This window comes from Plodia interpunctella, chromosome 10, assembly GCF_027563975.2.
Source record: "Plodia interpunctella isolate USDA-ARS_2022_Savannah chromosome 10, ilPloInte3.2, whole genome shotgun sequence".
In the NCBI taxonomy this organism is placed as follows: Eukaryota; Metazoa; Arthropoda; class Insecta; order Lepidoptera; family Pyralidae; genus Plodia; species Plodia interpunctella.
In genome coordinates this window covers 250,347-277,449 of record NC_071303.1, presented here as the reverse complement: position 1 = coordinate 277,449, position 27,103 = coordinate 250,347, and the positions used below count along the sequence as shown (strand labels likewise).

At 43.3% G+C, this 27,103-nt stretch overlaps 1 protein-coding gene and 2 non-coding genes across 3 annotated transcripts; all 3 read right to left on the bottom strand.

Moving 5' to 3' along the window:
• Positions 1-3,781: 3,781 nt before the first annotated feature.
• Positions 3,782-4,855, bottom strand: LOC128673250 (uncharacterized). The gene has a single exon (XM_053750979.1). It carries the CDS (start codon positions 4,853-4,855, stop codon positions 3,782-3,784), a length of 1,074 nt encoding a protein of 357 aa, XP_053606954.1.
• Positions 4,856-23,044: 18,189 nt separating this feature from the next.
• TRNAG-UCC (transfer RNA glycine (anticodon UCC)) lies at positions 23,045-23,116 on the bottom strand. Its single transcript has one exon. It is a non-coding gene; the product is annotated as a tRNA-Gly (tRNA).
• Positions 23,117-26,984: 3,868 nt separating this feature from the next.
• Positions 26,985-27,058, bottom strand: TRNAN-GUU (transfer RNA asparagine (anticodon GUU)). Its single transcript has one exon. It is a non-coding gene; the product is annotated as a tRNA-Asn (tRNA).
• Positions 27,059-27,103: the final 45 nt, after the last annotated feature.

Genomic DNA, 27,103 nt, shown 5'->3' with positions numbered 1-27,103 from the left:
TTGTATTCATTTTATGAAATTGCCACAATATTCCATGAGTATTTAACTCTACGTTAATCCCCGACGTCCGGCAAGGGCGCCGTTCCCGGAAAGTAACCACCACCGCGAGGTGTGAAGTGGTAAACTGACCATTATTGGTGAAAGGGTTGCCGATTCTTACATCCATCCAAACATCCTTAGTAATATTATAAATGCGAAAGTCTATCTCTCTGCCTTTTTTTCTGTCTAAATAGCTTTCACTGCGCGCTGGACCAATTTTGACGAAGTATGGAATAGCCATAGGGCCGAGTTGCGGAAATAATAAATAGGTTGACCCGGGAAGCGGAGGCGCCAATTGAAAAGATTTCAGGTTCCTTCTCGTGCCACATAAATTTGTATACCAATCGAACTCTAGTTAATTAGAAACAAGTGCTCGCTTCTGTTGAAGCAGCCTATTGTGAGGAATTAATCAGTTAATATGGCCATGACCAAAGAAAATGTCAACCCTATAAACATTGCCAATAAAGTGGTTACGTGGTTGATACTAATAACAGCATTGCCCTAAGGGAAACTTGTCGTTGGCATCAAGCACAAAATAATCTTTATTTATTTATTTATTTATTTATTTATTTATTTAGTTCACCAACAATCGAAACAACATATTATACAAAGATGATACATGTATAAAAGAATTAGTTCTAATTGATCGACCAATTAAAGGTAAACCCAGCATGCAATGGGTAACAATCCATATTTTTAATGTGTGTGTAGGTAGTATTACAAGATATGAGAAATGAAGAAGAAAATAATAAAATTTTTTTTTTTTTAAAAACAACATAACTAGGTACTTTTACTTACGTTAATTAGGTACTCAAGCAACTCAAAATTGAAGTGCGGAATTTTTTTAAAGATAAATTGTGAATATCTGCCAATCCACTGATCCCGTTGTATAATATGCAAATTCTGGTTATAGTTGAGTTTCTTCCTAACTTTGTTCTGCGGAAGGGGGGTACAAAAGATTGGATTGGTCTACGAGGTGGTCGTCGTGGTACTCTAAAATTAAATTTACTTAATATTTGGGGGCATTTTATATAATTATTAATAACTTTATAAAGAAACAACAGATCAAGGATATCTCTGCGCTTATCAAGGGTAGTAAGATTAAATATTGCCAAACGATTGTCGTATGGATCCTCTTTTGTTGCATTGCTAGATATGAACGCCAGATGACGTGTAAACCTTCTTTGTACCCGTTCAATCCGCAATGCATGAGTCGCGAAATGGGGGCGCCAAACTACACTGCCGTAATCTAAAATTGGGCGTACTAAGGATTTGTAGAGAGTACATTTAGTTGCCGGTTTGCGAAAAACTTTGCCATTTCTAATTACGAAGCCCAGCATTTGGGAAGCTCGTTTTATCACAGAATTAATATGGGGAACGTAAGTAAGTTTTTTGTCTAGTAATATTCCCAAGTCTCTGACAACTTCGACTTCCTGTATTTTATTTCCGTTGATATGATATTCCGTCTTATGGATGTTCTGTTTACGTGTAAACTTAATCAAACAGCATTTACTGGCATTCAAGTGCATTCCATTTTTAGAACACCATTGACATAGGGCGTCTATGTCTTTTTGAAAGAGTGAGCTGTCGTCGACGGAGTTTATCTCTTTGGCAAGTTTTAGGTCATCAGCAAACATAAACGATGAACAATTTAGAAACTGGGATGGAAGATCGTTAACGAATATTGTGAAGATAATGGGACCTAAAATAGACCCTTGAGGAACACCTGAAGAAGAGATGTACTGTGATGAGACAAATCCGTTTACTACAACATAAAATGACCTGTTAGACAGATACGCTTCAAAAAATTTGAGTACATTTCCGCTGAATCCATACATGCTTAACTTTTCTAGTACGACGTTATGTGGGACTTTGTCGAAGGCTTTGCTAAAATCTGTATAGACTACATCTGTTTCCTTTTGATTATCAATAGATTTAGTTAGCTCATCAGTAAATTCAACAAGATTAGTACAGGTAGATCTGCCCTTAACAAAGCCGTGCTGTCTCTCGGTTAAGTACTTGTCAAAGTGCCGTTGAATGTGCGGACGTACTAAGTGTTCCAGAATTTTTGCCAAGCAAGATAGTATTGCAATAGGTCGGTAATTATTGACAAGATGTTTTTCGTCAGCTTTATGAATAGGAACGACTTTAGCCAATTTCCATACCTCTGGAAATACTCCCTGGGTGAGACATTTATTAAAGATAAATTGAACTGGATCAGCTAGGCTGGTTGCACAACGTCTAAGAAAAATTGGAGGAATTGCGTCTGCTCCAGCGCCTTTTGAGCAATCTAAATTTTTTAACTGACTCAAAATTTCCTGTCTCGTGATTGTTATAGATGACAGGTTATCACCATGGGCCTCGAAGGAGCCGAGCGAGTTGTCACTATTGGCATTATTAGACGTACTCGTACTCTGCCCTTCGTTATATACTGATGAAAAATATGAGGCGAAGAGATCGCAAATTTCTGTGCCGTCTGAAGTTGTTATAGTACCATTAGACATAGTTCCTGGGTAAGACCCTGCACCACCGCGCTTACGCTTTACAAAACTCCAAAAAGATTTTGGATTTTTGGCAATATCTTCTTCTAGTCGTGTTATGTATGATTTATAGCATTCATTCGCGAGAGTCTTGCAACGTTTTGACAGTAATTTAAAAGAAAATAAATCGCGGGGGTTTTTGTATTTAGCGTAGTTTTGTCTATATTTATTTTTTTCCCGCAGCCTATTGATCAATTCTCGACTAAACCAGGGTGGGAATTTGTTGTTACGCTTTTTAGTTTTTGGAACGAACTTTTGTATAGCATCTTGTAGTTGCTGATAGAAAATATCGACAATTTGATTTATATCCGAGATATTTGAAAAAAGTTTCACCCAATCGACAGACGCTAGGTGTTGATTAATTGCATTATAGTTAGCTTTATAGAAGTTTGGCCTGCTATTGCCATTGTAATTTAAGGTATTTTCAACGGAGGTTGGAATCTTGATTAGAAGAGGAGGATGCAGTGGACTAACGTTACACAAAGAATCAGCAGATTCACTAACATCACAAGAACACATGTCAGTTACAACAAGATCCAGAATTCTTCCCATTGAGTTTTTCACCGAATTATACTGAGACAAATTATTGATGTTCATAAAATCTAAAAATGTTTGATACAAAACTGGTGGTTGATAGTTGTCATTGTCACTTTCCACTAGAGACCAATTTAATTTACTAAAGTTAAAGTCACCAATATAGAAAGTGTGCAAATTATTGACCTCATTAATGCGATTACAGTTATTGATAAAGTGTTCGAGCGTAGATAACGCAGTTGCAGGTGGAAGGTAGACCGCGCAAAAAGCCAGTTGGGTGAAGGATTTTGATCGTGGAATGTCGACTAATACCCATAAGTCCTCACATTCACTCTCCCACTCTGCTACTCGTCGAGACGGGAGCTTATTAGAAACGGCAATAATAACACCGCCACCATCCACCTTGTTTTGGTGATTTTTTAAAATATTTCTGTCCCTCCTGTGTACAGTGTACCTTCCACCAAACAACTCCGAATCAAACACACTGTCGTTTGCCCAACTCTCAGTTATGATTATAATATCGTAATTAGTGCAAGCTACATTATTAGAAAAAATATGTGTTTTACTCCGTAGGCCACCAACATTTTGGTAATATATTGATAGTGAGGAATCGAATTTTAAAAATGTACATACCAGACAAAAGAAAATCAAGAACTAAGAAGGATCCGTCACTTGAGATTATCAATAGAGTCCATATCCTTTACCAGTATATAGTCCGAGTTGTCCGTTTTCCTCAAATATATTCTCCCGTTGCGCACCCAGACATGTTTGTAGCCTTTCTTTTTCGCCGCCAGTCTCGCAGCAGCATGCAAAGCCTTGTTGGCTGGGGAAAGATGCTCCATCACGAATATTGGTAGTTTCTGGTCATTCAGTCCAACAACAGTGGAATTCAACTTGTCATGAATTGGTTTAGATTTGTTGTAATTTACGACGGCAGCCAAGAAATCGTCGCGCTTTTTAGGACTGCAGAACTGAACGACTATAGACCGAGGTCGAGGAGAGTTCCGATTAATTTTTGCTATTCTGGTGCATTGGACTATACTTTCCGGTGGAGTGTTACACTTTATTATGCTTCCTAGTTTCGTCACTATTGTGATAAGATTTTCATCCTTCTTTTCCGGGACACACTGAATTTCTATGTTACAGGAACGCGCATTTTGCTCTTGATTGTTCAAACGGGTTGACAAGTCTCTTATTTTGGATTTCATACCATCGCACTCGGACTGCAAATCAGTGATGATCTCGAGATTTCTTTTATTTTGCTTAATTATTTCATCATATTGCCCACTCATGAAAGTGACTGATTCTTTCACATCCGTCAGCTGGTCGCGTAATGGTTTCATTTGGGTCTCGAGCATAGTGGAAAAAAGCGCCCGGAATTGCGACACAAGACCCTCCATTTGCTGTTGTGAAACTTCCTCAATAATCGCACGTACATCTTCTTTAGTTATTGCCGCTTCCTCTGTGGAGGAATTTGGGGGCGATTGAAGCGCTTGTCGCTTGGTAGGACGTACAGTTACATTCGGGTTGAAGCGGACAGGTGTGCTGTCATTATTGTGGTTTGTTACACAAGTCATTTTGCAGATGGGACAGATCCACTTCTCGTTTTCTTGAGGTATGTAGTCAGACGTCATACCAAGACATTCTGCATGATATTGTTTTACACATATGTCGCATACTATGTAACTTTCTTCATTTGCTTTAGCCGAACAGCAACCCCAAGATGCATGAATATTAGCCATGTTATTTACTCGTGAATCTTCACGACATTGTCAGTGCGCAAGTAATTTACCTAAGAGTGACAACCCTGCAACGGCAGGTGTTGACATGAACATAATCTGTGGTGTCGGGTTGCATCGCCGGGTTGGAGACCACCGTATCAACTTACCGCGATAAACAACTGCAATTGCTTGTGGTCTCATTTATATCTCACTATAAAATTGTAGTCAACAGCACATCAAGTTACCCTGTATGACCTTCGCGTTCGCATTGAGTTTGCAATGAATTTGTGTAGGTAGACGTGCTGTTGACTGTACTACACTACATCAAAAAAACTGGCACTATTTTTTTTTTAATAGCCTGTGTAAGTGTCCCACTGCTGGGCAAAGGCCTCCCTTTTCTGCTTCCATAGACCTCTATCGGCACACATAAGAATAAAAAATATATTTCGTATACCTGTGAATGCAATTTTTTTGAAACAAGGTTATAAATTAAAACATGATTTAGTAGAACATTTATACAAAAGTTCGACATCCAATTTATGCAAGTAGTGTACCATCATATTCTTTAAAAAGTTGAAGCATACCTTGAGCTAAACTATGATTTGCCTCGTTCTGTCAATATCAATGAAGTTTAGAGATAAAAGTAGGTTTTTAACTTCTTCAGGAAACAATGAAATCACCATCATAATATTTAAGGGCGAGACTATTGTCGGTGGAGTCCCTTCCATTACTCTCTCTCTCTCCCTGTCTCTCCCTGAGCCGTTGAGCGTCAGAGCCCAGGGTCCGCAATCCATTGCTCCCCATAGCTAATTGCTTCAATTCTTGATACGACACGACGCACATTTTTTCGTTTATGTGTCTGACGAAAGACATTACTTGCACGAATTATTCCTCGTAAGTCAATCAACCCTAATGATATGAATGATTTGAACAATTAATACGATCCTAAAGCAATTTACAAGTTGAACTTAAGCATGAAGCCTTCGCGCCGTAAAAGGCGAGGATTTAATATGGAATTATAATAAGTGAAGGGGTGTGAGTAGGAATGGGCAAGTGACGGGCCAAAACTGGACTGAATTTAAAATCGAGCATTTATTAGTAAAACTAGTATCAAATTTTATTCATGTTGTCTAAAAGGGCTCAGACTTACATAACATTTACGAATATACTCGTAAACTTAACTACATTCGTATTTGTACAGTGTACACTTAAAATTAAATTGACAGGTTGGTATCATCGGATGGTGGTTTCGTTGCAAGCGGGGGCAATACTATAAGTAAATTAATCAGTTCAAATACAGATTTATCAAGTATTTATCCCTAACGGGGTGATGAGCAGCGAAACTCGAGGTTCACGTACAATTCAGGCGGGCTTACTGGTGGAATTAAGGATATTTAATGATAGTTTGCTAGACCATTGTCATGAGAAAATCATATCATTTAAATAATTTTAAGGTATGCTAGTTATTAAAAAAATATGTTTTTTCTTAGTAATATGCAACTATTCATATAAAAAATTTATATTGCTTTTCATAAAGTAATATACAAATATGTATTTTTATATAGTTTGTAGATTTGCCACTGAAACACAATGAAGAAGAATAGAAAACAACACTAACAATATACAATAAAAGAAATATTGTTTCAAGTTTGAAACCAATTGGGCTAAAGCTAAATGTGGACATTTTCAAGCAGTCCATTTTGCGACGTCTAGCAGTCGAGCGGGTCGAGGAGGGAGAAGGGGGGGTGGATCGATCCCCAGGGAATCCCTACGGCAGGAGGTGTCCGAGCGTCTAATCACGATCTCAACCCGCACTTAAAATGGTTTTGTCAATGCCATTTTAAAATTATATCTTATAAGACGGTGAAAATAGAATCCGTAATACGTAGCTGCGCTTTTATTGTAAGGTAGTTATGGAAGTGCAATTACCAATAGTCTGATAACTAGGGATGCCAACGACCATGCGAAGTTGAGACGAAAGGGTAGGAAAGTGAGGAAAGTGGACTCTGGGCTCCGACGCTCAAGGGCTGAGACGGAGAAAGAGAGAGATGGAATTTAACGGCTGCCTACATTCTTAGGCAGCTACAATTACGTACAATAAACGCCGCATCTATCTATATGTATAGATATAAAAGCGTATCACGAAATCTCGAAAACTACTGAGCTCATGAAAATGAAATTTGGCAGGAAGGTAGACTTGGAGACGTCCGCTAAGAAAGGATATTTTGAAATTCCATCCCTAAGGGGATGAAATAGGGTTTGCCAGTTTGTATGAAAATTCGTCATTTTTGAAGTGAGACACATGTAATTTTGGATTTAAATTTGTAGTTGGTAAAAAATAAGAATCTCTTCTTTTTTCTGTTTTTTAAATAGTAAAGTTTTAAAAGGATTCTTTGATAACTACGGAACCTTAAAATAGAACATACAGTGCCGTATCAAGATAACGCCGCGGAGTGCGCCGCGCGCTGTGCCTGGACACCTCGCTCGGTCCCGGGGGATGGATCCGCCCCCACCCTCTGCCTGCATCCTCTACATTATTTATTATAATTTTCAAATTAAAAAGTACTCTTGTTTCCAGGAGCTGTAATACTCGAATAAAATGTGGTCAATTAATAAAAGTTTTACTAAACTATTTGATAATTAAGTCCGTACCTACAATATTCGTTGTAAACATATACATTAACTAACTGGTAGTCCACTACCGTAAAAAATTTCGGGTTAAAAAGTATGTTAAGTTCATGTCCATTACATGGACAAAACAATCCGGAAATAACGTTTTTAACAAAATTTATTTCATCAGTTTCTTCACAATTAATATATTGCGTAGAAACGAGACAGACAGCCATCTGATTTCTGTGAAACCATCTTACAAAAGTATGAATTAAAGAAGTATGTTTGGCAACATGTGTTTTCCCAATGTAAAATTTTCGAACACTACAATTTACAAAAAAAATATTCTCCGAAAAGTAAATATTCTCTCAAAGACCGGACATCGAATTCGCAACTGGTTCCTTTGAATCATGAAGTCTTTAAAACTGTGCTATTGAAGCAATCACGAATCTAGTATTCTGTAATATGTATGTATAAACGAAGGCAGGAATTTTGTGCCAAATCTTGAGCAAGTTAATCGGGAATAAGTGACTCATAAGACGTGCTGTAGGCTCCGGCGAGACGGGGTTGGCGCCGGTTGATAGATCGCTGTAAGTTACAGACTGAAACTAGCTATTGTATTGGCAGTAAACTGATGTACACTCCGTGGTGAAATAGGTTTGATGGCATCCTGTATTTTGTATCTTCGATTTAAGACAATACAATTTCGTATAAAATGTCTACAATACAGAATATTTTTAGCTTCTACTCTAACAATACCAAAACCCTCTAATCGTTTCAAACAATCTTTCATTCATTTGATTTAGATAAACAATCATTCAATTTCAATTCCATCATAACTATTATATATATGTATTGAAAGTAGACGTTCTTGTCTTCTTGACATCAATAAATAAATGTAAATAAATAGATATAAATAAATATATTAAGACAAATCCCACAGATTGAGCTAGCCCCAAAGTAAGTTCGAGACTTGTTTTATGGGTTACTAAGTCAACGATACTATATTTTATAACATATACATATATAGATAAACATCCAAGACCCGGGCCAATCAGAAAAATATCATTTTCCATCATGACCCGACGAGGGATCGAACCCGGGACCTCTCGGCCACACAGAGGTCGTCAAATTATCTATCTATTGTCCCAAACTCAAAATATCAAATCACAGACAAAGATACAACTTTAAAAAGAATTATTAACCCTTCGTGAAATACAAAGACAAATAAAGTAAAACAATAACTGCCTGTTCAGCAGTAAAACTGTTAACCGCTGACTTGCTAACCAAACTTATTAATTTACAACCAACATTTATGTCACTAATCAGTCTAGTCATAAAAACTGTTCGCACGACGACTGTACAATTACGATACAAATAAAACTATCAGCTATTTTGCACCCCACTGTACATAAACCATAAACAGAAGGGGCGGTATGGTATGACAAAAATACTACTTCATCTGTCAGTTTTTAATGCCATTTATCAGTAATTAGCGGCCCGTTCCTGCTTCGCTCAGGTAAAACCATAATAAATGATACACCTTAACCTTCCTCAGGAATCAAACTATATATCTTGATCCAGAAAGCGGTAATACTAAATACATGCCGAATCACACGTAAATTCCTAACTTCGTCCACCCACACATCTACCTTCAGCATAAAACAACTTAAAACTTTTCCCTCTTACGCTTGGCTTCGGCCCGCGTATGAGGCGTATACCCTTTTTTATTTTTATTAAAAAAAAAAGGAGAAAACATTTATAAAATATAATAATAATAAAATCGTTTATTTTTTAAGAATTTTAGAGAATGAATGAAGATTTTTTCAAATCCCGAAAACGAAATAATCATATATGTAATAAGTACTATACAGCAATCAAATTTTATCATAGCAGTATTTAACAAGTAACAAACTTATTTACGACGCCATAAAGCCGTGATCGACGTGAAAGGGGTCAGGGTTCGATTCGCCGCAAAATGAGTGGGCACAATAAAAATACTATGTTGTTTAGCCACCTACCTACATAGTAATTGAAGAGCTAGCAAGTCTAAGCTTACTAACTAAGTCTAAGTTACTTACAAGAAAGCAACCGGGAAAACACTCAACTGTTCTTCAAAAAGTCAACCTGTTATCTACATATCCAATCTTCTTGTTTCACATATAAAATATATCTCTTCATAGTCATATTCCTTATGGCTGAGGGTCGTGGTCTTTATGTGGAATGAAACACACACAACAACTTTCTTAGCATTATTAATGGAGGGTTTTGCCATTGCCTTTTCCATTTCGCACATAAGTTAATAACAATCAACCAGTGTGCAGGTTTCCTCACGATGTTTTCCTACATCGGAATAAGCTACCTATAATAAATGCGTAAGTGATTTTAGGTGTTTACTCCTTCCCGTTTTATCTACTCAGCCAATCTTCTAGAATCGTATGTATAATTCGAAGTACCGAGAATAATTTAGCTGGGAAATCCACGAGGTTGAAGTCGCGGGCACAATTTAGTCGTACATAAATAAATCATACAAAAAGCAGTGTCCTAACCCTGCCAGTTAAGTTTAAGTGCGTAGGGCAGGGTTAACAATTAAGTAGCAATAAAACGAGTAATGGCCGCCAGGGGGCGCTAGAAGATTTACAACTGTGTTACAATGTAATGTGCATTGATTCGCTGTTGATAAGGAGATTTGACAGCTTAATATGAGAAGGTAAATTTGTATAAGAACTCATATGGCACGAGTTGGATTCGAACCTGGGATCTTTCGATCACAGGCGGGCTTTCTATTCATCGTTTCCATTAAATAATGTACTTATTCACCTAATTCCATTGTTTCAGGGACAAAATCGATAAAGGTCTCGCCACACAAAACATTAACGAGCTGCTGCATCAACATAAACCAATTTTAAGCCGGTCCCTTGGAGGCCCAAACAAATTGTTGCAATCGAGCTCTAGGGGAGGCTTCGCACATGGTGGCGCGGTTGCCATGGAGACGGGGGCAATGACCCACGCGCTTCCGGTGCATACTGCCTTCAGACCGCCAAAATTCGCATTTCAGAAAAAAAAATGACGCTAAAATTTGACTAAAATTACTAGCCAAGATACAAATTTTCATTTTGGAGCACATAAATTCATCATCACAAATTCATTTCATCATTGTTTTTATTCGAAAATTAAAAATATAGGTACCTATCCAATTAGGTAAAATAAAATGAAAAACTGTAAATGCAACTTACCAGATGTTCTTGAATTCTTACAGGAAATATCCTATCTATACTAATGTTAGTTTCGCACAAATTAAACTACAAACTATAAAGTTTTTGTTATAAACACATAACCTAACCTTACTTTATAAATTTAAGTTAATTGTATATAAACAAGCCACCGCACAATTAATAAACACAATATTCCACAGCTTGAAGTCACTGGCCGTTTCACACGCCACGTAAAATCCACGATCACTGTGACATTTTAAACAAAACTATTTACGTTTAAAAACTGAAAATGGAACAAAACCAGTCGCGTGCCGGTACATGTCAACGAATGCGGCCGGCCGGCGTGTTTTGTATGTACCAAACGAATTTCATTTTTCACGCGAAAATTAAAAGATTAAGCAATTTTCCGTCTTGATACATTAGATTAAAGTTCGTTTAGTCCAATCCCGGCGGCATAACTAACGTGGTTTTGACATTCGTCCGAATTCCATTTTCAAATTTTGCTGCGGGAAAACTGGCTTTTCTACCGTCGATGTAAATGCCAATTTCCTTTTCACTCTCGAAAAACAATCTAAATTCACACATAAAATGATTGGGTTAAAGTCTGAAATAAAAATAGTGAGTCGGGCCAGACAATGCGCCACGCAATGACGTTTGCAATGAAAGGGATAGTTTTATAGCATTAGAAGTTGTGTGAACGAGACAGTATATACTAAGGGAAGTTACCGCTAGGGGTGCATGTGCGTCTGAAGTAAAACGTCAGGAAAACCATAAAGAATCGATCTTGAAGACGCTAGGATATTTCAAAGGCTTTTATTTATTGCCCGCATTTTGAGGGCTTCCGTATTGAGAGACTTCAATGCAATTTTATGTTCAAATATTTAAAATGGAGTGAAATATTCATCCATTCCTAGCTATCTCACGTCATGTGACAGTGTGGGTGACTGTCAGTAGAATATCTCGTAATCTCGTTTCAGTTACGGTATCACTTTAAAAGTACTTATATAGGTACCTATTTTGTACTCGGAAGTGCGCGCAATATGCAAGAAGGACGCGATAAAAATTTTGATGATTTTAAACTTCTTCTTTGTGTGAGTTGCTCCCCCAATGATATCAGAATGAGATCTTCCCGGGCAATGGCGATTTTGAACTAACTTAGATACCTAGCTTATAATTTCCTCAGCGCCTATCACATGCGATAATATTTCGAATGAGTAGCTAGTTGGTAGTTCTTGGAGAAAATGATATCCCACCAAAAACATTATGTAAAAAACTAGCCAAGTCTCGATAAAGCTGTTTCTTTCTCTATAATAAAAAGTAATTAAATCTCTATAGCGAAAGCCAAGCCAAGTCTAAATTTTCTTAATAAATACTTCGATTTTATTTGATCAACCGTTGAACCCACCCATCCAATTATTGACCATGGCGGCTGTCGCTTAACTGTAATAATCGCAGGCCACCGAGCTCCCCATGTCCGCGAGTTATCCAGTTGTAAACACAACATGTTGTCGTGTACCGAACATGAAAGAACACTGCCTTTTGCTCCGATGTGAGATGTGACTGCTCGCATGGAAAGCGATTTGAGTTTCACACCGACTACAAATATATAGAGAATATACTATGTTTCTAATACGCAACGGAGTACGACTGAGCAATGGGAACACTCTATGTGGAACTATCAATAACAGACCGGTCACGTTGTCAGCGACAGTGGCGCCGCCGCCGTCTACTTCTTTCGTGTTACAGCGAAATCTCTCGCTCCCGAATATCACCACCATTCATATATAGAACGCTCTAGAAAAATAACATTCCTGATCCTCACGCAGATTGCACATACCTACAAGGGGTTACGGGAAAACAAGCCTTGACATCTGATAGACAGCAACAGCTTTGCCAGACAGTATTGACTTTAACTGGTTTAGCTTTAAAAATCACGCTGAAAATTTAAAGCTGTTCAAACTGAGGCATCCGCGTGTGACGTAGCGTTTGGATTCGCTCGCGCAGACGCACTTAATTTTACCCTGGGCTCCGGTCGTGATCTAACTCTGTGATTGTCTATGACCCAGGAGTGGATTGTATCTATGTCAGTGAGTTTCGATGCCTCCGTGACTTCTGTTTGAGCCCCGGGCCACTGTACCATAGTATTTGCCTTCAACTGCCGAACGCCCGACTTCACAAGATTTCTCGTTGTGTTTATCTTCATATTTTTAACCCCCGACGGTAGAAGGAGGGTAGATAATTTAAAATATGTAAATCTGTATATATGTCTGTACGTGGCATCGTAGCAGGAAGATGGTTTTGCGCTGAACTGTTTAGGTAAAAACTAGATACAAAGTGTAAACACGTTTAATCTATCATATTGATTACGAATTCGCACCCCGGGTGGAACAGATCCACTCAAAAGATAGAAGTCGGAGGTAAAAGTCTTCAGGGTTGAGAACAATTACGAGTATGTGCACATGTGGTACTTCTTCTTAGCGTGTTGACGAACGGTTATGAAGAGTAAAGAATACTGCCCAATCATTTTTCAATGCACGTCAGGAGCCGCGACGTGCTGCGTCGTCTCATCGGAGCACAGTTGATCCGGAGCATGGCTCTTCACACAATTTCTTTTCTCTCTTCGATCTTACATTTCCTTCAAACGAATGTTATAGTTTGAAGGGTTGAATGGGCATTAACAAAAAGTGTCATATCAGAAGATCCCTGAAGAACATGCAGTCAGAGGCTCAGATTGCGATGTCAAACAGAGATATAGTAAATGTACAGAAAGGATGTGGGTCGCGCCCGCGGCGACGTCTTGGCCGCCTATTCCGGACGCCGCCACGCTCAATGGTCGCCGATCTTATCTTGTCAAGGATTAAGAGCATCTTTCGCTGATACTGTCGGCTGGATTGCGGACGAAATGTAACTAGCTCGATAGAAAACCTGTAAACGTAGCGAATATATTCTTATTCTTTATTTTTTTGCAAGTTATAAATACACGAAATAAAACACACGTTTAGATAAATTACACAAGGAATAGGTGATTCTTATGTCTAAAGGAATCTCTTCGAAAGTGTCGTTTGCAGTATCTTTTCTTGCTGTAAAGATACGATAACCTATAAGTAATACATAAGTTCAGGATGGTATACACAGGTTTCAGTTCTACCTACCACATTATATATTAGACATTATGTTAATGTATTACAACTTAGGTTTATCGACTCGAGCGCACGTGTTATCTTCGACTCAACTGGATGTATTTTGTTATGTCTTACGTCTTCTTTTTATTGCTTATCATAAATGATTTCAAATTCAAACAAATTCAGCAAATCATAAACTTTTATTTTACGTGTGCACGTATATATAAATAAAAAAGGTGCAAGGAATAGGATCTCGGCCGGCGACCGCAAAGCGCTATGCAACGCTAATTCCTGACTGCAAACAGACCGTCTGCGACTGTTTGTGTTTACTGCACCGCTGCAACTGCAGACTGCAGGCTACACTGTCATACAGAATATAGATTCTTTTTTCTTATAAATAAAAATTACAAGACTATCTTGCGGCATATAATCCAAGGTTCCTTGAGCTCTCTTGTCGGAAAGTATAAGTAGTTCTTTCCAAGGAACAAAACTAGCGGCCTGTCCCGGCTTCGCTTGGGTAAAACCGTTATAAACGAAACTAAACCCCAGGTATCATTATCTACCTATTGGTGAAAACCAAAATTCGTCTTTGAGTTTACCGCGTTCATACAGACAGGCGACATTTTTTTATAATATGTAAATGTAAGGACTCAAGATAATAACAATTCTGAAACTTTTTGTCAAATGGTGAAGTTTAATTCTATTTTCCACAGTTGTGAGTAGGTAATGCAACATGTTGTACGCAACAACAAGAACTTTCGAATTGAATATTCTAAGCTAAATCCAATGAAGTTCCGAAGAGATCAAGTGACATTTCATCTCGTCGCCGCCGGTAGGACATCAAACCAGACAAGGGTTCTACAAGTGACTTTCATTAACAAACAGCCCCGAAACAAAAACGAGTGTACGCAACAATTCGCCCCAGCCACTTGCACCCCTCCCCCCTCGAGTTGCACCCTCTCACCCCCGCTAAAAAGCTATTACCGCAGCTTTGACGCGCCGCTTCCTTTGATCGCTTCGACTGCCCACTTAAAACTATTGCCTGTGTCTCGACGGGAGCTGTTGAAGTAGAACCAAACACATTTTACCAGTTTTATCTCATTCCATATGCAAGTAGATGGAGTCGAATCTGTAATTTTTACATCCTCCTCATCTTTATCCTATACTAATATTATAAAGGCGAAAGTAGTGATGATATATATATATATGCTTATTACAATGGATCTGGTGTACTGAGCTGAGACACAGACCCTGCTCAGTTCAGGCACTAATCTCTCACAATCTTTAAATTAATTTTGAATTTCAATTTTAAAAGAACAAAGAGTCTTCATCTCTAAGTATTCACCGTTTTCCAGGTAAATATCTAACCGTGTAAATACGTTTGCCTACATCTAATTTTAAAAAATCATTAAACAAACGAACCACGAATTCAGTGCTAATAGTTTTAGCCTTTAAAAATCCACACATGAAAAGTTCCATAAATCCGTAATCCTCACGTAGTGTTCCGAGAGATCTCGCGTTGGCGAGAGCCCTCGATCGGAGAGCCAATTAGATCGACCAAACCAAACCAACCATTTTTTTTTTTTTTTTTTAACGTGTGGAAAGACCCTCGTCCCGTCCATCCGGCCACGGGAAGCCGGACAGGTGTGTGGGACTTGAACCCACTAAAACCACACGATGCCAACGCCAACCGCATTTGTGCCGGGACCATGTGCTACTCTCGCTCCACAGCCCCGGCGCGGCGGCCGCTACCACGGCGGCCTCGGCTCGGCCGCTCTCCTCGGAGCGGCCAGCGGGACGGCTCGTCAGCCTTCTACCCGCTTGGGTAAAGGCGCGCTTGGCATGGGCGCGCCTTTCTACCCGGGGGCCGTTAAGCCGGGCGACGGGAAATCCCGTTTCCGCCACCCGACCGGCCCTATTGTGGGGGCAGCAGGTGCAGGGCGTATGCCCGCCTCCTGCGCCCTGTGCGCCGGCGGCGAATGGGGAGGTCGGTTGTATCCTCCCTCTCCCTTTCCGCCGCCTCTTTGCGGAGCATTACGCTCTCCGCAAAGGCCTGCACCGCTGTCCACGACGTCTCGCTGTGGGCCATCTGTCTTACGACAGCCGGCAGGGAGAGGTCGTCCCCCACAACCGCGCGCAGCTGCGCGCGGTCTTCGTCCCAGGCTGGGCAGTCCTCCAAAGTGTGCTGGGCGTCCTCGTCAGCACATCCGTCGCAATGGTGGCAAACGGCAGACGGCTCACGCCCCGCTATTCGACACAGATACCCCCCGAAGCAACCATGCCCTGAAAGCATCTGCGTCAAGCGGTACGAAAGCGAACCGTGCTGCTTCGCCAACCACTGGGCCAAAACTGGACGAATAGCCTCGACGGTTCTACGCCCAGCAGAGGGCCGCTCCAACCTGTGGCTCCACTCCTGAATGCTGCGCTGACACAGCTCGTTGCGGCGCCCCGCAATCTCCCTAGGTGCTGGCCGGTGGCCCCGGGTTAGTGCCTCCTCACGCCATTTGAACAGAGACGCGAGGGTCCTGGCTTCTAAGTCCCAAGGAATACTACCGGCCAGCAAGCACGCTGCCTCACAGGAGATCGTGCGATAACCTCTGGAGGCCCTGATTGCCATCACCCTCTGCGGACGTCGCAGAAGAGCGATATTTTGGTTACTCAGGGCCTCTGCCCAGATGGGGGCACCATAGAGGGCCATGGATCGCACGACCCCTATGTACAAGCGTCTGCAGGACGCCTCCGGACCTCCGATATTTGGCAAGAGCCGTGTCAGCGCACCAGCCGCCGCCATCACGCGCGGCACCAACGCCGCAAAGTGGGCGCCGAAATTCCATCTGCCATCAAGGACGATGCCTAGGTACCGCATCGTCGGCTTGATGGCGATCTGAACCCCGCCAACCGTCAAGCTGGAGTCTGGCGGGGGCCCCCTTCGAGGGCCGTGAAAGCACAACGCCTCGGATTTTTGAAGGGCTACCTCCAGACCCAGCCGGCGGATTCGGCGCACCACTTGCGCTACTCCCGCAGTAGCGACCAATGACGCCTCTCGATATGTGGCTCCACGGGCCGCGACCAGGGTGTCGTCGGCATAACACACCAACTCCACACCTGGTGGATTTACGGCCCGCAGCACCCAGTCGTATCCGATGTTCCACAGGAGCGGTCCTAAGACAGAACCCTGTGGAACACCGCGCGTCATTGTGCTCTCCTTCCAACCATCTCGAGCAGGGAATACTATCCTCCTATCTGAGAGGTAGTCCTGGACGATCCGGCGCAGGTAGGCCGGCACCCCGTGGTAGCGAAGTGCCTCCATAATGCACGGCCAGGGGAGGGAGTTGAAGGCATTGGCGATATCAAGAGACACCACCACGACCACCTCACCCTGGGAGACCGCATCCTGCGCCATGGACTTCACCCTCAGAACGGCGTGGACGGTTGACTTCTTCCGGCGGAACCCGTACTGGCAATCCGCGAGGTCAGGACCTACTCTCTCCAGGTGCTCGACGAGGCGGTCAGCAGTGACTTTTTCCAGCAATTTGCCTGCCTCGTCGAGCACTACGATTGGACGAAAGCCAGACGGGGTATCCGCCGGTCGTCCCTCCTTCCGTAGCAGGACCAAACGTCCCGCTTTCCACGCCTTGGGAAACCTTCCCTGCCCGAAACAGGCGTTAAACAACCCCCTCAGTCGCTCCCCGAGGACGTCTAGAACGAGGACCAACGCTCGACCTGGAATACCATCTGGACCCGGGGCGGTATTCTTGGCGCGTAGCCTGAGCACGGCCGCGCCAAACTCGTCCCGAGTGATCTCAGGAATTTCCTCCCGGTCCTCAAGCCCCACATCCAATGGTGGAGCCATGCTGGGGGGCTGGAATGCCGCTCCCTGCGGGAACAAAGCGGCAACTACCTCGCCGAGGAGCTGCGGCTCCAAGCTCTGCGTCAAAGGGACACCGTATGGCCGAGTCTTGTTGCGGACCAGCTTATACGGACGCCCCCACGGATCGCGATCCAGCGAAGCCAGCAGCTCCTCCCTGGCCGCTTCCTTGGCGGCCGCAATCTCGTTCGTCAGCGCGCTCTTCGCCTCCACTAACGCTGCACACAAGGCGGCCTCTACGTTCTCATCCCGGCGCCGTCTCCTCCGGTACCGGGCGTACTGGCGTCTCGCAGCAATGCAGGCTTCGCGTAGCCGCGAAAGCTCTGGAGACCACCAGTACACCCACCTTCTGGGAGGACGAGTACTGTTCCGGGGCATTGACGCGTTACACACCGCTGTCATAGCGCCGCGGAACCACTCGGTCTCATCCTCAACCACCACGTTTACTGGCGCACGGCACCAGGCTTGTATGATAGCCGCCTCGTGGAGCAACTCCTTGTCGAGGCGCTTTAATTGCCACCGTGGACCGATCTCGTTCGGGGCCCAGCTAGGGCCGCTCGGAGCGACCGAGGACGCGGAAAGATCAAACCGCACGTAGCGATGATCGGAGAGCGTCTCCACGTCCTCCAACACCTCCCAACCCTGAACACGGGTTGCCAGGGCAGGGCTAGCAAGCGAAACGTCCACTATTGACCCGCCCTGTTGCCGCACACACGTGTTAACTGTGCCCCTATTCAACACCGCCAGTCCGACGGTGATGAGCCATTCCTCCATAACCTCACCCCGGACATCTGTTGCTGGAGATCCCCAGGCCGTTGACTTGGCATTGAGATCCCCAACAACAAGCACAGGGACAGGATGGCTCCTGTGGACAAGCGCCTCGACTTCGGCCAGGAACGCCTCGAACTCGCTGAGTGGACGGTTGGGAGAGAAATAAACCCCTACCACAACTAAGTCGCCCAGACGAGCCGAGACCGCTCCATGACCGCGCACCACACTCATTGGAGGCGAAGAGCTCGCCGACGAGACAATGGCGACCATGCCGTCACGGTCCGCCACCCAGTTGTCCCTAGGGGGGACAAAGTACGGCTCAGCGACTACCGTCACGTCTATCAACCACTGCGCCACGCTCTGGGCCAGCAGGTCTTGCGCCCTGGCACAGTGGTTGACATTCGCCTGGAGAACTTTGAGAGCCATAACTATTGGGAGGCCCCCGTCTCCATCGGCTCGGCTCGCTGAGCCGCACGGGCGGGCTGCGTCTGGGCCGTAGCCGCGGACGCACCCCGCCTTCCACCTCTCTTCCTGCGCGCACTCGGGCACGCCGCACTCGCGACCCGGTGTCCCGCCGGTTTGCCAGACTCAGAGCACAACACGCAGTTCGCAACTGCAGACGTGCACTGGGAGGCCTTATGGCCTGGTTTGCCACACCTGTAGCACAGCGTGCTCCTATCCACCGCTGCAGTGCATACCTGGCTGACATGGCCAACCTCCAGGCAGCGGTAGCACTGCATTAGTTTCGTCGGCAGCAGTTTCACCTGCGCCGACACCCAGCCAACAAGGAGACGCGTGCCAGGCGCGGTCAACCTTTTAGCCGCCACGACGGGACACCGTACCCACACTGTTCGGGTGCCAGTGCGGTCCACCCGGATCTCCCCAACTTTTACGGCAGTATCGGGGCACTGAGCAACCCGGGAGACCGCACCGCGCACCAGGTCCTGGGTGGCCGAGTCGCAGAGCCCCATCACGCGCAGGTCCACACACTTCTGGGGGCGGGACACATCGACCAATTGAGGGTCCATCACCTCCCTTAATTTGGTGGCCAGGGCGTCAGCCTTGGCATCTCTTTCGGTGCCCGCAATTTCGATGATACGGGCACCGGTGGCCGCTCTCTTTAGCTTAACACCGGAGATGCCAAGCTCTCCGATGTCAACCCGCTGCCGCGCCTGCTCCAAAATTTGGCCATACGTGGCGCCCCCTTTTTCGGCATCCGGCTGCATCTTGAGAAGGATGGCAGCCGAGCGCGGAGGACGCAACTTAGCCTGAGGCTTCTGCAAAGCAGGCCTCGCCGCCATCTGGGGGGCAGACTGATCTCCCGGACGGGTGCCGGAAGTCGCCTGTTTCCGGGTGCCCCTTCTCACCACGGTCGTCCATGATTCATCCATAGACGCCGGGGCTGGAGGAAGGGCACGTGGCGCTGGTCGAGGCGCTGACTGAGGCGACGATTGAGGCGCCGACTGAGGCAACGACTGGGGCGCAGACTGAGATGCCGACCGAGGCGCCGACCGAGGTGTCGCCAGAGGTTCCGCGGTTTTCGGCACTGGCTTTGCTCTAGGAGGTGGGGGCGGGGCCTTCGCCGTTGATGGCAGTGGGTCCAACTCCAACAGGGCGAAGGAGTTCGATGAAGCCCCAGGGGGATTAGACTCCAAGGTCTTCCCCCCACTTTTCTTCCCCTTCCCCTTACCTTTTACGGGCTTGGGGGTGAGCGGGGTCTTCCTCCACTGGGCCACATTGCTAGCGACCGCAGGGGGATCTTCCTCCTCCGACTCCGATGTCAACGTGACAGTCCCCACAATGTTTGAACCTGTGCGGCGCTTGTCCGTCGCCAGCGGGGGGCGCCATTGCGGTTTCGGCAGGAGACGATCTTCAATGCCGTCCAGGCGGGCGTTTACGAAGGGGCCCGCCGTCTCCAATATGAGCCGCTTCAGCGACTCTATGTCCCCAGCAGGGACGTCCGCCAAGGAAGTGCGCGCTGGCGACACCGTAGGCTGCGTGGACCGCTGTATTTCAGCACGCATCTCCACCATCTCCTTCTGCAGCGCATCCAGTTTATTTTCCAGGCGTTTATTCTCCGCCTGTAGCCTTTCAGCCTCCTCGCTGGCAGTGCGCCTGATGAGAACAGCCACCACCTCCTCGAGAGACGCAGCTGCTTCCTTAAGGCCCTTCACGAAGGTGCCCTTCAGATTATTCGAACTGGCCGCGACCTTCCTGATGACACCAATATTGGCGTCGGCCAATTCTTTAAGGGCACCTCCGACTTGGCCCTCCACCGTAGAGCTGCAGAGCACTGTCGCCCTTTTCGCAAGGGCGATTTCAGCCATTCGGGTCACCACCCGTTCAGCCTCATCACGACGTGCTACCGCCAGCTCACGCCTGGCTTCGGCCGTCAGTGCCGATTTAGGTCGGCCCCCTTTCTTTGCCGATGCTGTTGGTGGGCGGATCTTCGGCGCAGACTCGCCATCCGACCCATCAGCCCTCGGCTCCACCGGATTACGGCACCTTTTCCGGCGCCTCGGCTCCGACATCTCCACGTCGGACGCCGCCACGACGCTCTCCACGCTCACCCACGACGATGCGTCGGATAGTGAGCCAGCCTCTGGCTGCGACGTCAAATTGGAGGAACTTGCGTTCCTCAGGCGGTTAGTGCCCCCCCCAGATACGGTGGGGCAGCCCACACCTGAAGGCGTGGGAAGGGATTCTCCGGCTAAGCCGGTACCCTCCTGGGGTAGATTGTTTTTACTACTCGCCATTTCATTAGTTTCCTTTATTACAAGGGTGAGGTCCCTGATCTCCCACACTACATGGTGAGCGCTAGGGACGGAGTTCCCCCTCCGCCATTCATCCTATCGGCACGCCCGAACCTTAGGATTGGGGTTATTTTTGGTGAGGTTTTCTTCCTCTCGGCACAGGCCACAAAGTGGCACAGCACCCTCGGCCCCGAAATGGGGTAACGAGGTGCCCGACGCTGGCCTAAGCCAAGACCACCGCGCTAAACGTGAGCCACATCCGTTCACCGTCTGAAAGCAGACGGGAAGGAGTGGCTCCCACCAGCAGGATATTCGCCAGTAACCAATAAGACCCCGACTACCAGGGAGTTATTGGCTACCGCCCAGGGTGCACCGTCCCGAATCCCTTGTCAGCCCGCCGCTCTCACCGGATCCTTGCGGATAAAGTGAGAGAGGCTAAAGCCTTCAAGGGACCGGGCGCTCGAGGAGGTTTCCCGCACTAGCACCCCAAAAAAAAAAAAAAAACCAAACCAACCATGCGCCGACAAGAAAACAATTCGCTTTGACGGCGCCCAAGTGTGAACTGACGTTTAAACGCAGGAGTGGCCTTTCTGAATTCGCTGCGGTGCACTACACAAAGTCGCCTGCAATGCACTGTACTATTACACTAGACTGCACTGTTGTAAACCATGTAGTCGTAGGAGATATTCAAGAAAAAATATAAGAAATCCTATCCTACTAATGTTATAAACGCGAAAGTTTGTGAGGATGTATGTTTGTTACTTTTTACAGAAGATTTTGCGTGAAAGAGTAACATACACACCATACGCATACCTATACGCCCTAACAAACTTTCGCATTTATAATAAGTACTAGCCATTGCCCGCGGCGCGCACGCGTTTTCGAGATTTCGTGATGAGTGAGTGAGTGTTTTTCGCTTTCATATAGGTATACCTACCTATATAGCCTACCCATATAGAAGAAAAATTTGTAGGACTTCCAGTCGTTAGGTACTATAAGCGCAGTGGATAACACAAATTATATCTGTAACAGTAGGTACTTTATGTATAGGTACAATGCTACAAAATTACCTGCAACCGATAACTTCGACCTTGCATTGCAGCCAATCTTTGCTAACGCCCGTTACTTATAAAATTACACTAACAACAACCTCTCAAAATCTAAAGACATTAGAATGACATTTATTACCGAGTAATAGGAAAGAAAATGAATTTTCCGCGACAAATGTCCCTATGCCTTCGCAGGGGTAAAATCGTCCCAAATATTGACAGAAGACACAATTTCCGGTGCTAGAAGCAAACAGCACTCGATTCCGCACAATTTAATAGTAATTGCAAGAAATTGAGGCAAGAAACATGATTTGAGTCATGTGGCGCCATCTAGTTTTCATATTGGGCAACACATTTCTCAATATTTTTGGATTTCATTGTTCATCATTATCTAATATAGTAAGTAATTACGACAAATTCAATACAAATACATGATTTGATTTTATCAAAAAGTGTTTACTCGTAATCCCTAAACACATAAAAGGTTTTCCATTTTCATAGATTGACGACCTCGGTGGCGCAATAGTAAAGTTCTTTCCACTGAACCGAGAGGTCCCGGGTTCGATCCCCGGTCGGGTCATGATGGAAAATGATTTTTTTCTGATTGGCCCGGGTCTTGGATGTTTATCTATATATGTATATATTATAAAATATAGTATCGTTGAATTAGTATCCCATAACACAAGACTCGAACTTACTTTGGGGCTAGCTCAATCTGTGTCATTTGTCCTAATATATTTATATTTATAGCTCCTAGTTGAAAAATCAATTCAGCAAAAAAGCAAAATAAATAAAAATAATACTTACCATAAGCAAAAAGTGTGCGTTGGCCGGGAATCGAACCCGGATCAACTGCTTGGAAGGCAACTATGCTGACCATTACACCACCAACGCCTTACTAAAGCTGTCGAAATTGTTGACTAGATTGCCTGACACAACAAATAGATTTCTTTAATTTCATTTTATTCTTTCGGCTATTCACCCCCAAAATCTTCTGAATGAATCTCTTCAAAATGTACCTGTAGAGTAGTCCCCGAGGCTTTAAAATAAGTGTTAGGTAATTCAGTTTTCATCGTCGAATCTTTTCGCAGTAAAACTGACTTTTATTGGGTCACTACATGACTAGGTTTTTACCTAGTTAAGATTATATATATTAAAAATCATGGCTCCAGTCTAGTATTCATGGAACCGATGCTTCTAACATCAAAGCTAATAAATGAATACTTATTGTGCCACTTTAGACATTGAGTGATGCATCCCCTAGCCTTTACAGACGACCAGCTATAAGAGTTGTTACGGCTAATGTAAGTAAAACTCAAACGATGCCACTATAAAGCTAATTAAAGTTGCAATGACACTACACCGCATCTTAACCCGCGACCGCGGCGCAGTAGACAATGCGAGGCGAGGCAAGCGAGGCGAGGCACGAGGCAAGTCGAGAGCGCCCTGTAATCAGGGCTAATAGAAGCGTGTGTGCTTTGATCTGCAGCTCAAAGAGAACCGTAAGGGCCGAACTCGCGAGTCGTAGCGACGAGGAAGTTAGACACGGCAAATGTTGTTTAAACTTTCCCGACTTTCTACTTACAAGGTTTTCTGATTTCGATGCGATTTGGGATTTGAGAGTTCGAGTTTCAGTATCTACGCTATGTTGTTTGGAATTCAATTTCCATAATGTTTCAAAATGCATGACTAATAACATTTTTTAGATTATGTTATAAGTAAAAATAATTTAATTTCGTGTATTACTAATATTACTATAGCACCAGATACATAATTTGCTTTTTGACTCTAAAATATGTAAAAAACATATTATGCATATCTTAGAATTTAATTCCTGAAATCTTGAATATATCTATTATGCTCAACTGAGAGATAGGTGCTAACTTAACTAGGCGGATGTCGAGAAAAACTTTGTATAAAGTTGCTTTTATTTCTGACATAAGACAGATCTATCTCCAACTAGCTCTACTAAATCGCAAGCTAAGGTACAGAAACGGTGAAGAGTGTAAGCTTTGCGAGTGCAATATTGTTTTCTTTCTGCTTTGCGCGCCGCGGCGTGTAATTGATTCTTTTGTGAAGCAACCGCGGGCAGATCGCATCGGACCCATTCATATTCAGCAGTTAGGTGACGTTTAGTGTTCCCTGTTAATTGGTTTCCTTATTTCAGGACAATGGGAAGGGCCACCATTGTTCGTCGTTTTGATTAATTTTGATTGTCAAGACATTTCTATTCGTTGCCTCTGACGTCAGTTAAAGCTTGTAAAAGTCGATTAATTTCATAAATTAAAAATATAATTTAACAAATTAGTGATGTAGACACCTCATCAACAACAGCATCAAAAGACAAAAAAAGTCACATTGGTAAAACCCACTACAAGCATAAACATAAATAATATAATTGTTATCAGGGACCGGACAAGCCGTTCGTTTGCTTTATCCTTTGAAAAGCTTTCCCATATTCTTGTGTAACCTGTTCAATGGCTAACCCAATTCAATGACTATCCCATATGGTGAGGCTAACCCTTTCAAAGGATTTCCCATATGACATAGCTAACTATTTAGCGGTCCGGTCCCTGATTGTTATTTAATTAATTCCACATCGCAATTTTAGAACTTCCGTATCCTGTGCGAGTCATAATCCAAACCAATCCAAAATAAATATTCTTATATCACAATTAGCATACTCATGAACTTCGTTCGTTCCTGTTTATCGGAACGCCCGTTATCAATATGTACACGTGTTAGCAAACACGGTGAGCCCTTCCGAAAAGGAAATAATCCCGTTATTGATTACATTATCGGAAATAAACAGTATTATCGGCTCGGTCACGGACAGCCGGAGTTTTCGACAGTGATTGATACAATCGCACATATTTATTAACGCTCAACTCGACCGATAAGCGATTTGATTTTTATTACGGGTACACATTTATCCATGTTGCTATTTGTAACTACAAAATGATTGCCTCGACGACTATGCATAATATCTTATCAATTTTTTAAATGAAATCGACTGTCTACAGAAGTTGTAAATATACATTTAGTTATATTAATACACTACCAATTCTGCATATTATCGCTTTATAGTTGGCATTATCGAGTCGGTACAATGTCATGAAATGAATATACCTACCATAATGTAATAGGTATTTCAGACTTTTTAAAATATACAAATAGGTACTAATTCTACTTTTGTTTACTTTATGATGATTCAACGCTAATAAAATTCGTTTTACATTTTCCACGAGTTGCTGACGTTCTAATAACATTAGTAGGTTAAACAGCGATAATTAACATTAACCTTGAATTATAATACAACACATAAAAATACCACAATTAAAGCAAACTCATCAACACATCAGCGGGGCCGTTTCGACCCGAACAGTACGGGCCAATGAAAACAAAGTGATGGAATTATTATCCAATGTATTCTGTTACTTTATCTTTATTTACTAAATGCTACTAATGTATGGTGACTTTCACAGAAACCAGACTGGGTCTTAATATATCTGTTAGCGCTCCCGTTCGTACACTGAAAGATAGACCATCTGTATAAATAAAAACCTACTTACGTTATGATGATAAGAGCATGAGTAACCTGAACAATACCGATTGCCGTACCGATTAAAGCTTAGATGAAAATGACAACATAGATAAAAAAAATATATGAATAAACACCAATTAATCAAACTTTAAAGGTTAGTAACAACATGTTCTATCATAGAAAAATTTTATTATTACTGCCCTCTAATTATTTACGTATAATTTCTATCTAGGTAAATACCTACTATTATTAGAGTTCATTATTGGCAACCTTTGATTCAGAATACATTCTGTGTTGGCAACATACTTTCATTTGGAAAAAAATACTAACAAGTCATCAGAAATACATCGAACAAAAAATGTATAGAAAATTAGTTAGAGCGAAGTAAAGCTACTAAACAATGAAGTAAAATTGGTGGTTTAGTTCCGAAATACACCGCCGCAGCGCTAGCGTAGGCGAGGCGCGAGGCAGTCGGGGCTGCGGCGGCGGCGCGGCGCCCGTCAGCAGTGACGGGTTGCAATTTCCGAATGTCACTTGGTGGTAACAGTATGGAAGGGCCCTCATCAAATTCCCCCTATTTTCACAGTTGTATTGTTTGTAATGGGATCGGTCGTTCAGTGGAAAAGTTGGCAGGCAAAGGCTATTTATTTACATATAAGATTATATAGTAGGTACTATTCTTCAATAGGTACTTATCTATGGATTAGCTTTGATTAAAACCTTTACACTATTTACATTATTAAGAAATTTATAGAAACTATAAAGATTTGATTTGAATCTTAAAATTTTGAGATTCTGTTTAAAATCCGCATGAAATTGTGTTGCTTTTGAAGCAGAAATCTTCATACTATTGATCTGAAATTATGCATTATTATGATCAACGTGACCTGATGGTGCACCCAGGAACGGATCCCAATGAGGAAACTCCACAACAGTGTACTACACGGACATGATTTTTTTGTTATGCATTGAATACGATATGATCTAACTTTGTTACTTGTGTGTAATGTGTTGCTTAAAAATTGTAATAATTTAATTAGATCAAATTAATTGTCTTCTTGTAATATATTATTTTTGTATGGTGTTGGTTCTACGTAAATAAATATACACAACAATAAAAGCTTGTGTTTAAAATAAATTTATTGTAAAAAACTTATTATTTCGAAATGAAAATTCATTTGTAATAGGTAATGTAAAAAAAAGTTACAAAAATATTGCCGCCCCCGGGTGGGCTCGAACCACCAACCTTTCGGTTAACAGCCGAACGCGCTAGCCGATTGCGCCACGGAGGCACTTGACCCACGAAGTGAAATTATGGTACTAATTCCGTTAAGTAA